The sequence below is a fragment of the Herpailurus yagouaroundi genome, unplaced genomic scaffold (genome assembly GCF_014898765.1).
Source record: "Herpailurus yagouaroundi ecotype Mexico unplaced genomic scaffold, PumYag 29, whole genome shotgun sequence".
NCBI classification, from domain to species: domain Eukaryota; kingdom Metazoa; phylum Chordata; class Mammalia; order Carnivora; family Felidae; genus Herpailurus; species Herpailurus yagouaroundi.
This window is the reverse complement of record NW_024412377.1, coordinates 103,608,768-103,624,003: the sequence shown is the minus strand read 5'-3', so window position 1 is coordinate 103,624,003 and position 15,236 is coordinate 103,608,768. Positions and strand designations below refer to the sequence as shown.

At 40.4% G+C, this 15,236-nt stretch overlaps 1 protein-coding gene across 1 annotated transcript in view; it reads left to right on the top strand.

Moving 5' to 3' along the window:
* The window catches only part of MCCC2 (methylcrotonyl-CoA carboxylase subunit 2), a 70,211-nt gene that overhangs the window by 32,900 nt on the left and 22,075 nt on the right, over nucleotides 1-15,236 (top strand). Inside the window, exons 7-8 of the mRNA XM_040451297.1 lie at nucleotides 6,873-6,986; nucleotides 13,650-13,714. Coding sequence (XP_040307231.1) covers nucleotides 6,873-6,986; nucleotides 13,650-13,714 — 179 coding nt within the window. The remainder of the gene's footprint in view (nucleotides 1-6,872; nucleotides 6,987-13,649; nucleotides 13,715-15,236) is intronic.

The window sequence follows — 15,236 nt, the reverse complement described above, 5'->3', positions numbered from 1 at the left end:
TTGTTGTTGTTGTTGTTGTTGTTGTATCTTTTTTAATTTTACAGATTTCATTCTTTTTGATTGCCACGTAATACTCCATTGTGTGTATATAGGTGTATATATATCACATCTTCTTTATCCATTCATCCATCAATGGACATTTGGGTTCTTTCCATACTTTTGCTATTGTTGATAGTGCTGCTATAAACATTGGGGGTGCCTGTGTCCCTTCAAAACAGCACACCTTTATCCCTGGATAAATACCTGGTAGTGCAATTGCTGGGTTGTAGGGTAGTTCTATTTTTAGTTTTTTGAGGAACCTCCATACTGTTTTCCAGAGTGGCTGTACCAGCTTTCATTCCTACCAACAGTGCAAAAGAGATCCTCTTTTTCCACACCCTCTCCAACATCTGTTATTGCCTGAGTTGTTAATGTTAGCCATTCTGACAGGTGTGAGGTGGTATATCTCATTGTGGTTTTGATTTGTATTTCCCTGATGATGACTGATGTGGAGGGAGCATTTTTTCATGTGTCGGTTGGCCATCCGGATGTCTTTGGAGAAGTGTCTATTCATGTCTTTTGCCCATTTCTTCACTGGATTATTTGCTTTTTGGGTGTTGAGTTTGATAAGTTCTTTGTAGATTTTGGATACTAACCCGTTATCTGATATATCATTTGCAAATATCTTCTTTCATTCTGTCAGTTGCCTTTTAGTTTTGCTGATTGTTTCCTTCACTGTGCAGAAGCTTTTTATTTTGATGAGGTCCCAATAGTTCATTTTTTGCTTTTGTTTCTGTTGCCTCCAGAGACGTATTGAGTAAGAAATTGCTGTGGCCAAGATCAAAGAGGTTTTTGCCTGCTTTCTCCTCGAGGATTTTGATGACTTTCTGTCTTACATTGAGGTTTTTCATCCACTTTGAGTTTATTTTTGTGTATGGTGTAAGAAAGTGGCCCAGGTCCATTCTTCTGCATATCACTGTCCAGTTTTCCCAACACCACTTGCTGAAGAGACTGTCTTTATTCCACTGGATAGTCTTTCCTGCTTTGTCAAAGATTAGTTGCCCATATGTTTGTGGGTCCATTTCTGGGTTCTCTGTTCTATTCCATTGATTTGAGTGTCTGTTCTTGTGACAGTACCATACTGTCTTGATGATTACAGCTTTGTAGTATAGCTTGAAGTCTGGGATTGTGATGCCTCCTGCTTTGGTTTTCTTTTTCCAGGTTGCTGTGGCTATTCGGGGTCTTTTCTGGTTCCATACAAATTTTAGGATTATTTGTTCTAGCTCTGTGAAGAATGCTGGTGTTATTTTGATAGGGATTGCATTGAATATGTAGATTGCTTTGGGTAGTATTGACATTTTAACAATATTTGTTCTTCCTATCCAGGAGAATGGAATCTTTTCCATTTTCTTGTGTCTTCTTCAGTTTCTTTTATAAGCTTTCTATAGTTTTCAGTGTATAGATTTTTCACCTCTTTGGTTAGATATATTCCTAGGTATTTTATGGTTTTTGGTGCAACTGTAAATGGGATCGATTGCTTGATTTATTTTTCTGTTGCTTCATTGTTGGTGAATAGGAATGCAACTGATTTCTGTGCATTGATTTTATATTCTGCAACTTTGCTGAATTTATGAATCAGCTCTAGCAGTTTTTTGGTGGAATCTTTTGGGTTTTCCATATAGAGTATCATGTGACTTTTATTTTTTAAATGGAGGCTCTGTAGGTAGAGGAAGAAAACAATGTGATATAGGCAGTATTTGCTTTCCACACTAACTTGAAATTGAAAAAGAAGAGAGCTTTAAAAACATATACTTTTAATGGCTTTTCCATCAAGCAGCTGAAACGTTTCCCCCCTGTAAGTTATATTACATTTATCACCGTGTACCTTTGAACTGGATAGTCTTCTGCAATTTCTCAGTGGAAGGATAGAGGTCTAGAGTTCACACAGCCTTTCAGAATTAGGTATAAAACCTCTTGACTCTCTCTCAGACCCTTTCTGTAGGGCAGACTGCTGGCCTACAATATGTAATTTCGTTTTGGTGCAATGAGAACCAGTGTCTCTTTGTTTAGGCAAGACCTGGAGGGTAATGAAATTTTGTCTGAAGTTTTTGCAGACTCTTACTTCTGTTTTGTAGAATCTCATTTCCTTTTTTAGAAGAGTTTTTAATTTCTTATTTATTTTATTTATTTTATTTCTACTTTTTTAAGTTTATTTTGAGAGAGGGGAGGAGAGAGAGAGAGAGAGAGAGAGAGAGAACACAAGTGGGGGAGGGGCAGAGAAAGAGGGAGAGAGAGAGAAGCCCAAGCAGGCTCTTGCCACCAGTGCTGACTCCAATGTGGGGCTTGAATTCATGAACCGTGACCTGAGCCAAAATCAAGAGTTGGATGCTTGACCAGCTGAGCCACCCAGCGCCCTATTTTTTATTTTTTAAGTAGGCTTTATGCCCAGCACAGAGCCCAACGTGAGGCTTGAACTCACAATCCTGAGATCAAGACCTGAGCTGAGATCAAGAGTCAGGTACTCAACTGACTAAGCCACCCAGGTGCCCTGCATCTCATTTCCTGTTACTCAAAATTTCTGCTTGTGCCTTCTCTGGTGGTGATGGCAGGCAATGTTATAGTCAGTTACATATCCTTCTTAGCCTTCTTGCTGCTTTCTTGGTCTTGATTTAAGTCTTGAGTCACCATGGACCTCCTCACCCTGTGGGAGAGACCTCGTGGCTTGTCCACATTGCAGGAAGCCCACCTCATGGGTGACTGCGTGGACTGTAGCCTCTCAGTGGAGTTCTTGGGAGTTGTTCTGTGTTCTGATGCACATGAGAGTCACTCTAATGTCTCCCCTGATTTGGTGCATGTGTTGTGCCCCCAACACAAGCCTATACCCTGAGTGTGCTCAGTATACGTTATGTTCACACATCTTACTTATGCCCTTTTAATGTCCTCTTAATAGAGAAAACAGCAGAATTTTCTTCCTTGGGGTCTACATCATTTGTCCAGCATGGGCAGCGTGAGATCGTTGTTGTACCACAGACAAATGCTTTGGGACAGGGAAAGCCGTTAGAGCTGTTTGGCCCCGGGGTTCCTGTGCTTTGTGAGAAGAAGGAGCAGACGCAGTGGCAGGGCTCTTTTTGATGGACATTCACCCTGTTCTGCAAGTAAGCGAATGGCTTAGAATTAAATGATGAGAAGAGGAGATTCTTCGACGGTGGTGACTTCTCTAATCTAGGTTCTTTCATTTAATTTTTCTTTTATCAGAATTTGCTTTAGAGATGCTAAGTTTAATGTCTATGAGATACTTGTGACTAGCGTGGCCTGTTTCTTTTTTTTTTTTTTTTTTTTTTTTTTACATTTACTTATTTTAAGAGAGAAAGAGAGCATGTGAGCAGGGGAGGAGCAGAGAGGGAGAGAGAGAGAAAATCACAAGAAGGCTCCACACTGTTGGCACAGAGCCCAACATGGGGCTCAAACCCACAAACCATGAGATCATGACCTGAGCTGAAACCAAGAGTGGGACACTTAACCGACTGACCTACCCAGGCACCCCTAGCCTGTTTCTTATTGATAAAATTTGAGAATTTTGATTCTTATATACTTAATAATTCCAGCTCTTTTTTAAAAAATTTTATAATAGCTTTATTAAGATCTAATTCACATACCTTACAATTCACCCATTTAATATGTACAGTTCAGTGGTTTTTAGGATATTCCCTGAGTTGAGGCAATTCTAGTACATTTTCATCACTCCAGGAGGAAGTGCCATATCCATTAACAGTCACTGCTTATTTCAATCCAGTCTCTCCAGCCCCTCGCAAGCACTCATCTGACTCTATGATTTGCCTATTATTCATTTCATTTGAAAGGGATCATATAATAAGTGGTTTCTTTCATTTAGCAAAATGGTTTCAATGTTTACCCATGTCTTTTGGTTTTTCATTACTCTCTGGGATGGTACAGCATTCTGTTTATGGACTGTCTCCCATTTCTGCAATAGGGGAATGGTTTACTGAAGGGCAGCAACAACAAATAACTTTTTTTTTTTTTAAGTATTTTCTGTTTTTTTTTGTTTTGTTTTTGATGTTTATTCATGTTTGAGAGGCAGAGACAGAGTGTGGGTGGGGGAGGGGCAGAGAGAGAGGGAGACAGAATCTGAAGCAGACTCCAGGCTCTGACTGGTCAGCCCAGAGCCTGATGGGGGGCTCGAACTCATGACCTGAGCTGAAGTTTATTCATGTTTGAGAGGCAGAGACAGAGCACAAGTGGCGGGGTGGGGGGGGGGGGCGGGCAGAGAGAGAGGGAGACACAGGGTCTGAAGCGCAGACTCCAGGTTCTGACCTGTCAGCATAGAGCCCTATGTGGGGCTCGAACTCATGAACTGTGAGATCGTGACCTGAGCTCAAGTCAGACACTCAACCGACTGAGCCACCCAGGTGCACCAACAGCAAAGTACTTCTAAGCAAAGACCGTCCCAAGGCTTCAGATGTGCTTCAGTTGTAGTTACTTTAGATGCTTTTTGATATCTGTGATAGTTATCCATTGCTGCAGAACAGAGTACCCCAAAACTTGGTAGTTGAAAGCACCATTTTTTACCTCACAGTTGCTCTGGGGCACAACTCTGAGCACAGCTGAGCCGGATCCCCTAGTTCTGGGTCTCATGTGGCTGCAGTCCTCTTCAGTCTCCATTAGTAAGGGTCTGCCCCGGCTTGCTCACGTGGTTGTTGGCATGATTCGGTTCTCTGCAGGTCTCACTCATTTTCTTGTAAGTTGTTGGCCAGAAGCATGTCTAGGTTCCTTCCCAAGTGGGCATCCGTATAAGTGACCACATGTCAGCTAGATGCATTAGGGTGAACAGGCAGGTGGGCAAGAGAGGGAGCCAGCAAGGTGGAAGACAGAGTCTCTCATAACTTGATCACAGGAGTGACACTTGCTATAATCTATGTATTAGAAGCATGTTACCAGATTTTATAGGACGTGGATACCAAGAGTCAGGGATCGGTGGAGGCCATTATCAGTTCGTGCAAGAGAAGTGGATTGTTGATTTCCTTGGCTTTGGAAATGCTTTGGAAAAAAACGCATCTGAAGTGCCCTTAGGAATATGGCAGAATTCCCTAGCATAGATGCACTAATAATTTGTTAGCGATTCACTTGTGAAACTTTTCTACCAAACTGGTAGGTCTTTTCTCCCCCTGAGATGGCATGATGGCATTCAGCTTCATTTCCCTCATTTTTATCTTACTACCTTTTGACAAACAGATTCTTCTTTCCTTGTTTACCAGCCACCCTGCCTCCCATCCTTGGTCTCTGAATATTTGCTGACAGTTGCTATTGCTTTCTTTTGCTTTCAGTTTGTTTTCATGGAACCCTGCTATGCCTGTTTAGTTCTTCAGGGCTTTGAAATTTGTCCCTTTTTAGATTTTTACTTCACTGTGACTCTTCTCTACTTCCTTGACTTTTATTTTTTTGGTACTGAAACAGTTTGAACTGTATCTGCTGTTCGTGTACAGAGAGCAGGCTGATAAGGTGAAATTGTGTCCTTTACTCCTGATAGAACCTTAAAAAAAAGCCCATAAAATATTTCAAAAATGCGGAAAGAACAGAGAATAGTACAGTAACAGAATGGAGCACTCATGTACCCTCCATATGGATTTATGAAGTGTTAAGATCATTTGTTTTTTTCCCTCAGATTTTTAAAGAACTCATTAACAGTTGGTGTATTGGTTCAAAATGCTGTGTCGATGGATGTGTTGGTTATTTGCTATCTTCGTTTTCATGAACACTGTCACAGTGAATGTTTCCAGTGCTTCTTTCCTTGTTCAAGAACTTTTCTAGCCGTAGATACTTCGAAAATAAACTTCTGATTGATAAGCAAACACAATGCGTGATAAATACTTGTAATATGTTGGCAGTGCAATTTTGCAGCCATTTTTAATAACATACATGAAATAGGGAAAAATACTTTTTGTGACTGCCATTTAGATGGAAAAATGTTAACTCGTGCTGTCTTGCATCTTTGGATTGATACTAGTGTAGCATTTTCATCTCAAAGTGGGTATTTGTATGACTGTAAGAAAACTGATAGAACGGATATTGGAATTAGTAGCAAAAACTGCTTTCATATGGTAATTTAAGAAAATAGCCATTACATACTTTTAAAAATTTTCTCTGATATTATTTATGCCTACTTAGACATAATCAGCCAAACCCATATTTATTATTCTTTGTGTCTTATTAATCTGTAAGTAAGAGTTGTTTTTAAAGCTTTATTATTGAACATTTTAAATACCCATAAAAGTAGAGAAAATAATACTGCGAATACTCAGGTACACATCACCCAGGTTCTACACAATTGACTTTCTTTTGAGCAAGATTTTCAACTTTGATGCTAACATTAGTTTTATATTTAGAACATACCATATTCATTGTTACACACAATATTAACACTCGGAGAATTATTTCACTATTTCAGTGAGGTAAGTGGTAGTTGTTGAGAAGACTTATTATTAGTTTCAACACAGTTTTGCTAATGTTTGGGTGGCTTGTGGAGTTTCTCCTCTCAATTAAGTCGATCAGGCTAATGGTCTAAATGGCCAGTCTTCTCTCTCACAGGGAGACTAGCATAGATGCACTAATAATTTGTTAGCGATTCACTTGTGAATCCATAAGTTTTGTAAAGTCCGTAAGTTTTGTAAAAAATGTGATCTAAGCCCTTCAGAATGCTTTGATAGAAGTAGTTAGGAAACTATTCCAAACATTCGGAGGACCATTTTTAAAAAGAACTATAGGGACCAGCTAGTAATATTTCCTGGTACTACAACGTTTATGGAACTGTAGATCCAGAGACTATAATTAACTCTTTGAGCCTTACCTCAGGGGTTTCTTGTCTGCTTGCATTGCAGATAGCAGTGGTCATGGGCTCCTGTACGGCAGGTGGTGCTTATGTGCCTGCAATGGCTGATGAAAACATCATCGTACGCAAGCAGGGCACCATTTTCTTGGGAGGACCCCCATTGGTAAGAACATAGTTTTGATTGATTGGTTGATTGATTGATTGAAGTAAAATATACATAATATGAATTTTACCATTCTAACCATTTTTAAAGACACAGTTTTGTGGCATTAAGTGTATTCACTTTGTTGTGCAACCATCACCCCCATCCACCTCCAGCAGTATCTCATCTGCTCTAACTGAAAATCTGTACGCATTAAACACTAACTCCCCATTCTCCCCAACCTCCACTGTCCCTGGCTACTCCAATTCTACTTTTTCTATGACTTTGACTGCTGTAGGTACCTTGTACAAGTACAGTCATACAGTATGTATCCTTTTGTGATTGGCATAATTTACTTAGGATAAGGTCCTCAAGATTCACTATGTTGTTGCATATGTCAGAACTTCCTTTTTAAGGCTGAGTAATAGTCCATTGCATGTATATACCATTTTGTTTATTCAGTCATCCATCACTGGGCTTTTGGGTTGCTTCCACTTAAGGGTGTTGTGAATAATGCTACTGTGAACATGAGTATACAAATATATTTGAGTTTCATGCTTTCATTTCTTTTGGGTATATGCTCAGAAGTGGAATTGCCGGAGCATGTGATAATTTTGTGTTTAATTTTTTGAGAAATCATTTCTTTTTATTGCTGAATAATATTTCATTGTATGGATAGGCTGCATTTTGTTTATCCATTTATCAGCTGATAGTCATGTGGGTTGTTTCCAGTTTTTGCGTATTATGAATAATGCTGCCGTGCACATTCACATCCAGCTTCTTTTAAGTTTATTAATTATTTTGAGAGAGAGAGTGAGCGTGCACATACGCACATATGAGCAGAGGAGGGGCAGAGAGGGACAGAGAGAATCCTGAGCAGGCTGTGTGCCGTCAGCATGGAGCCCGACACAGGGCTCCAGCCCACGAACTGTGAGATTATGACCTGAGCTGAAATCAAGAGTCAGACACTTAACTGACTGAGCCACACGGGCGCCCCCACATCCAGGTTTTTGTATGGATATGTTTCCCTTTATAGTGGTTATATACCTGTGAGTACAGTTGCTAGGTCACATGGTAACTCTGAGGTTAACATTTTGAGGAAATACCAACCTGTCCAGAGCATATTTTATATGTTTGGCAACAGTGTGTGAGGGTTCTGATTTTTACATTTCCTTGCCAACAGTTGTTATTGTGTATGTGTTTGAGGATAGCCATTCTAGTGGATGGTACCTCATTGAGGTTTTGATTTGCATTTCTCTAATGGTTAATGACATTGAACATCATTCATGTACTTGCTGGTCATTTGTGTATCTTCTTTGGAGAAATGTCTATTCAGATCCTTTGCCCATTCTTTTATTATTTTTTTTTAAGTTTATTTTGAGAGAGAGAGCATGCACGTGGGGGAGGGGCAGAGAGAGAATCCAAGCAGGCTCTGCCCTGTCAGCGCAGAGTCCAAAGTGGGGCTTGAATTCATGAACCGTGAGATCATGACCTGAGCTGAAATCAACATTTGGACGCTTAACCAGCTGAGCGACCCAGGCGCTCCAAGATCCTTTGCACATTTGTAAAATTGGGTTGTCTTTATTGAGTTGTAAGAATTCTTTATATGTTCGGTATACAAGTCTCTTTTCAGATATGTGATTTGCACATATTTCCTCTCTATGGATTGTCTTCACTTTCTTAATGGTATCTTCCTTTGAAGCATGCACAGTTTTAATTTTGATCAAGTCCACTTTATGTATTGCTTTTCTCTTTTTGCTTGTGCTCTTGGTGTCATATATGTGACGGCTTTGCCTATATTGCAAGATCATGGAGATTTAATACTTCAGTTTCTTCTCAGTTTTATAGTGTTAGCTCTTTTAGGTTTGTAATCCATTTTGAGTTCATGTGGGTAGGATTTAAGGAAGGAGTCTGACATTGTTTTGTATGTGGATACACAATTGGCACAGGATCATTTGTTGAATGGCTGATGAAATAAACTTTTACTTCTTTTTTCTTTTTTTTTTTTTTTTGAGTCAATTCAGTCAACATGAATTTCTTGAGCACACTTTTTTTTAGAGAGAGAGAGAGTGGGGAAGGGCCAGAGAGATCTAGGGAGAGAGAGAGAATCCCATACAGGCTCCATATTGTCAGCGTGGAGCCTGACAAGCGGCTCAAACTCACAAACCGTGATATCATGACCTGACCCCAAATCAGGAGTCAGAGATATAACTGACCGAGCCACCCGGTGCCTTACTTATTTTTTCTTTTACATAAGTTTGCTGTTTGACTCAGGGTCAATAACAAGCCGATAAATTGTTAGGTGAAAAAAAATAGCAAGGTGCTTGCACATATGTCCACTTTTTGTAAAATGGGGAAATTATACATTTATGCATATATATAATGCATGTATATGCATATAGAAACTCTAGAAAAGATACAGTAAACATAGTTTAAATGCAGAGGAGGTGGAACGGGGTGGGAGAGACACTTTTGACTTTTTTTTTTCTGCACATAAACATTTTGAGATCTTTAGCTCTCTGAGCCTTGTGAAAATATTACTTTTCAAAAAGGTTAAGTTTTTATAAAAAGGAACAATGTAGAATAGCTATGAGAGGTGCTCTAAATTTCTAATACTAGCAATCTTTATGAATCACTTGTAGGGCCAGCTATATAATTTGCAGACCTCAGTGCAAAATGAAGATACAGGACCCCTTGTTCAAAAAGGAAGAAAAAAATACTGTTAAAGGTACTAAAATATAAAGCATTTTCCTTCTGTCGTACCTTTACCTGTCACGGTGTTTTTTATTTGCTATTTAAGGACATGTTCTCTCCAACATGGAATACACCCTTTCCCTGGCACTCATGCTTCCAGTGGCCCGCCATTCAACTCCTGATGGACATATGACCTCCAAGGGTATACAGCCTCTGCTCTAGGATGTGCTTGGTATCCAGATGGGCAGAGGCAAAACGCTGTCCGCTAGCTCCCACCTCCACTGAGTCATCTGCTAGAGAATACACATCAGCACTGCCAGCCCAGGATCGTGCCGGTGCTGCTGTGCTCCACCCTGAGATGCCAGGGGGTGCATGCCTGACTCCTGATCCTCCCTGTGCCCATACCAGGCGCCCACTGGGGGCAGGTGTAGCAGTTGCCTTGCGGGGGCAGGGAAGAGCAGATAGGGCAGAGCCCAGTGCCCAGGCATCAGTTGGCAGGGAAGCAGGGAGCCAAGAACCCTTTCCACCGAGGTGGGGGGAGGCAGACCAGGCAAGAGTTCTGAACCCCAGCACATAAGCCCCATCACTGTTCATTTACAGAACACAAATTCAAAGATAAAATTAGAAAATCTGGGGCACCTGGGTGGCTCAGTTGGTTAAGCGTCTGAATCTTGATTTCAGGTGATGTCATGATCTCACGGTCATGGGGCCTATTTAAGATTCTCTCTTCCTCTTCCCTCTCCTACTCATGTGCATATTCTCTCTCTCTCTCTCTCTCTCTCTCTCTCTCAAAAATAAATATCTGTATCTCTCTCTCTCTATCAAAAATAAATAAATAAAATTAGAAGTTCAATAGGTAACTACTGAGCATTAAGCCCTAAAGCACAGGGCCCTTCGGTGAGGGGGCTCCTGCACACCATTACCGGTCACTTGCCTGTGATGCAGGACTGAGGAGTGGATTACGTAATCCTAGACTCTTCCCCATTCCCTCTTTGATCAGCTCCATTCCAGTGTTGTTCAGTAATGCTGTCTTCACTCTGCTGTGCTTGTGTCACAGTCTGGTCACAGACTTCAGAGGGATAAAGGGAGGGTAGGTGAAGACACAGGTGATTACTACATCTTAGAAAAATATCCCATTATTTAAATGAAATCTAAGGATGTTATTAGGTAAGAGGAAGAATGTCAAGGATATTCTAGAACTGTGATATCCATATGATGGAATATTATTCAGCCATAAAAAGGAGTAAGTTCTGACACATGCTACAACATAAACCATGAAAGCATTATGTCAGACACAAAAGGAAAAGCATTGTGTAGTTCTGCTTCTATGAAATATTTAGAATAAGCAAATATGTAGAGACAGAAAATAGATTAGTCGTTGCCAGAGACCAAGAGGAGGGTAGAATGGGGAGTGTCTGTAATGACTATGGGCTTTCATTAGGGAGTGATGAAACTTCTAGAATTAGGTGGTGTTGATGGTTCCACGTTCTTGTGAATACACTAAAAAACACTGAATTTTATTCTTCAGGTGTGAATTTTGTGGTATGTGAATTCTATCTCAGAGAGTAAGTTTATTGCTTTAAAATTCTGTCAAAAAAATCATCTTTGGTTTTGGAATAGTAACACAAATTTGTTTTAAAAAGTCTGTTGAAAACAGCTTATGCTTGCTTTAATGTGAAAAACGTGTATTTTCCAAATGGTTGTGTTCATTTTTAATAAATTTTATTGAGGATCAGATAAGCCTGAAGAGCTGCCATTTTATACGTAATAAAAGCCTGAAGGCATCATTCAAAAGGCTTCTGATATCAATTATTCTTTAATATTTTTCTAGTTATATATGATACCTATCGTTGGGTAATGAGAGGAGAGAATTCATTCAAAATTTACCTTTGTCTAGTGAAGGGTATGCACTTTCAGTAGTTCGTATGTGTTTTTCCTTAAAGAATGAGTAAAGATGGGACTGACACCTTTTTGGGACTGTAGGCAGCATGAGAATACTGGAAGAACACTAGCTGTTTTCAAGAGAAAGCTTTTTCTAATGTGCAGTTGCAGTGTCCTCCAGTCGGTGGGTTCAGATTTACCCTGTGCCTCAGCCAGGAACAATGAGGCAGCCAAAGTCAGCAGTTCTCTTAGACAACTCGACTCTGTCCTGTAGTCTCCCACTGAAAGACATGGTTACGGGTTTAAAAAAAAAAAAAAAGCAGCAGCAGCCTCATCCGCTTCAGGGTTCTAAATTTTGACACTTGTTTTACTGAAAATTGAAAAAGATTTTGTGCATAACGTGGGGTTGCGTTGCTATAGCTTTTAGTCACTTAAAGTGGCTGGAAAAATGCATAATGATAAGACCAATTTTTGAAGGATCTTTTTGTTCTTCGGTCTTCTGAACTTAATGTTTAGTAGATTGAGCTGTTTTTGATTTTTATCATCTTTGCACCTGTCACAGTATCCGACATGTTGTGGGTGGGTGTTCAGTAAATATTAACCAATGACGAATCCTTATTTTATCAGTTGATATTAGTCAGAACCCTGGAAATAAGTAAATAGAACATAATGGTTGTTTATTCCTTTTTTGCAACTTTAAATATCCAGACACCTCTTATAATTAGTTATTGTCTGGGCTGAATGCTATTTTACAATGAATATTTTGGGAAGAAGAGAACCAAGAATTTAGTCCTGTGGGTGGAATAATTGGAGGTGAAAATTTTAGTTACTTTTCCCTGTGCAATAATATTTTATTTAAGACAGAGCTTTTTTTTTTTTTTTAATGTTTATTTATTTATTTTGAGAGAGAGATAGTGTGGGAGCATGAGCTGGGTGAGGCAGAGAGAGAGGAAGAGAGAGAATCCCATGCTATCATTGCAGATCCTGACACAGGGCCCAATCCCACAAACTGTGAGATCATGACCTGAGCCAATACCAAGAGTCGGATGCTTAACTGACTAAGCCAAGGCAGAGCTTCTGAGGTAGGGAGTAAGTCCTTGCTACGTTGCAGTTTAGATAAATATTCATTATTCTAATAAAAACATGTTTCTATTTGAAGAAAAAGAAATCAGTCAACCCAAACAGGTAGGAATCAATAAGCAATTCCTAAGGGATCAGGTTGGCGTTTAGCACTAAATAATTTTTCTTTTTTTTTTTTTTCTGTTAGAATTTCTCAGGCTGTAATTAAGTCATTTGTAATTTATTACTTGAGTTTCTTTCTTTTTGGTCATATTCTGCTGAATCTTAGATATGGGTAATCTTAGAGATTTTTTTTTCGCCATCTTAAAGGTATTGTACCTTGAAGAGTTTGTGATAGTTACTGGAATTTTTCAGGATAGCCAAAAATGGCATTAATTCATTAAATTTATTGAGCATTCAAAGACAAATACATCACAGTTCCTGTTATCAAGGAACTCACAGTATAGAGAAGACAATAGAGACATGTGCAGATTATTGACATACGATCTGATAGGTGCCCTGTTGGAGGTGTATGTGGAGTATTCTTGGACCACAGATGAACAAGCATTGTTCTTTTAATTGCTGTGGAGACTCCTTAATGATGAAGAGGCCTGGGCAGGTCAGGAGAATCCAAATAGAGCAGCTGGGGTCTAAAGAATGAAGGGGGATTCCTCAGGTATGTGACAGAGAGCAGGGAGCCCAGGTAGTGGGAACAGCATATGCACAGACACAAATGCTTTGACATGCATAGGAGAAGGAGAAGAAGAGTGGGCTTTCTCAGGCCAGAAATACCTCGATTCAACTCAGGTTCTGTCACTTGCTCAGGGGCTGTGAGGAAATTTTCTGGTGACTCTGGGTTCAGATTTTTCATCTGTAGACTAGAGACCATTTTATGCAGGTTTGCTAGGTGGGTGGAATAAGAAAACAGAATATTAGCTCTGTGGAAGAAAGAGTGTTAGCCATAGTCAGGTTAGAAGACTTGCATGGTAGGTAAGCATTCGTATTTCTCCAGTGGGCAAAACTCACCCCTGTCTTTTATCGCTGCTGTAGGTTAAAGCCGCGACTGGAGAAGAGGTCTCAGCTGAGGATCTTGGAGGTGCCGATCTGCACTGCAGGTGAAACAGAGGCCGTTGTTTCTTTCCAGGATTCACTGTTGCCTGTTTGTCCGTTTAAGAGAAAGTTTAATTATTTTTTCTAAGAGTTAAACTTGCCAGATCTGACCACAGTCCATTGGTTCTTGAGCTGCTGTTGTAGGGTTCAGTTCTTTGAACTGTAGAGCTGCATTTCTAAGCTAGAACATCAGCTTTTCCGTTGTAGCCTAGAAAGACTGGAGAGACAGGTTTCTCATTTCTTTAACAAACATCCATCAAGCACTGGTTATGTGCCAGACACTGTTACAGGTATTCAAGATAATAAGGTAGACATTGTCTTTGACCTCAGAGAGCTTATTAACATCTTAGGGAGGTGGGTGATAAGTAATTGCCAAAAAATGATATAAATGTGTACATGTGATAAGGTCCACAAAGAAGTATAGGAAGGGCATATAGGAGGTGGATCTAACCCAGTGCTGTGTAGGCATTAAGACTTTGTGAAATTAATATCTGTTAAGTGGAGCACAATGTGCTGGATGGTGAGCTGTGATTCAACAACAGACCACGAGAGAAATTGAAATGGACAAGTGTATTACTCACAGAACCTGGAAGAAGTACACGGCATGCCTCGAGGGACCACGCTGGGAGCTGTTGGCAGAGTGCAGACAGAGGCAGAACCTGAGCACATGTTTTTCTTAGGGTCCATGTTGGAGCACTTTGGGGTTCCCAGTCTAGGGCTAGTTTAGTCCATTCAAACCCAAAGATGGGAGTTTCGTTCAGTTCCATATGGGTCTTCTTTAAGGAGCACATAAGGCATGCAGGAAGGAGCTGGGAGGCAGGGAGACTGTTGATCACGAGGGTCGCTGGGGGAGTCATATCAGGACTTACACGTGCTTGTACTCTGTGGTTGCTGTCCAGAGCATGTGCTCGCATGAGCGTGCTGGAGTGAGTTTAAGGTTCCTGCAGACCACTCAGTCAAACGAAGTAGATGCTGAGGCAGCCATCTACCATGAGGTAGCTTAGCTAAACTCTCAACAGCAGTAAGTGCATAACAGCTGGTTCTCGGGGGGGGGGGGGGCGCAAAAGCCCTACTTTGTGGCACCTGCCAATGCCCCTGGTGTAAATTATCCCACCGAGGCTGATTGCAAGGTCCTGAGAGGACACCACTGAGTGTGGAATCAGGAAGAGGTGCACACATTTGGCTCTTGTGAGTCAGTTGTGAGCTGGCTCCATCATGTCACTGGTCTAGTCATTTCGGGTTAGAGTTCAGGGCTAAGAAGACTGTCTACCTCCTAGAGTTTTGTGAGGATTGAGATGATACATATAAATTGCTTGAAATAGTACCTTAAGTAAGTACCTGTAAATGTTAACTGCCACTATTTTTGTTGTTGTACATAATAACCTGTCATTAAAGAATTTGGACTTTTTTTTTTTTTAATTTTTTTTTTCAATGTTTATTTATTTTTGGGACAGAGAGAGACAGAGTATGAACGGGGGAGGGGCAGAGAGAGAGGGAGACACAGAATCGGAAACAGGCTCCAGGCTC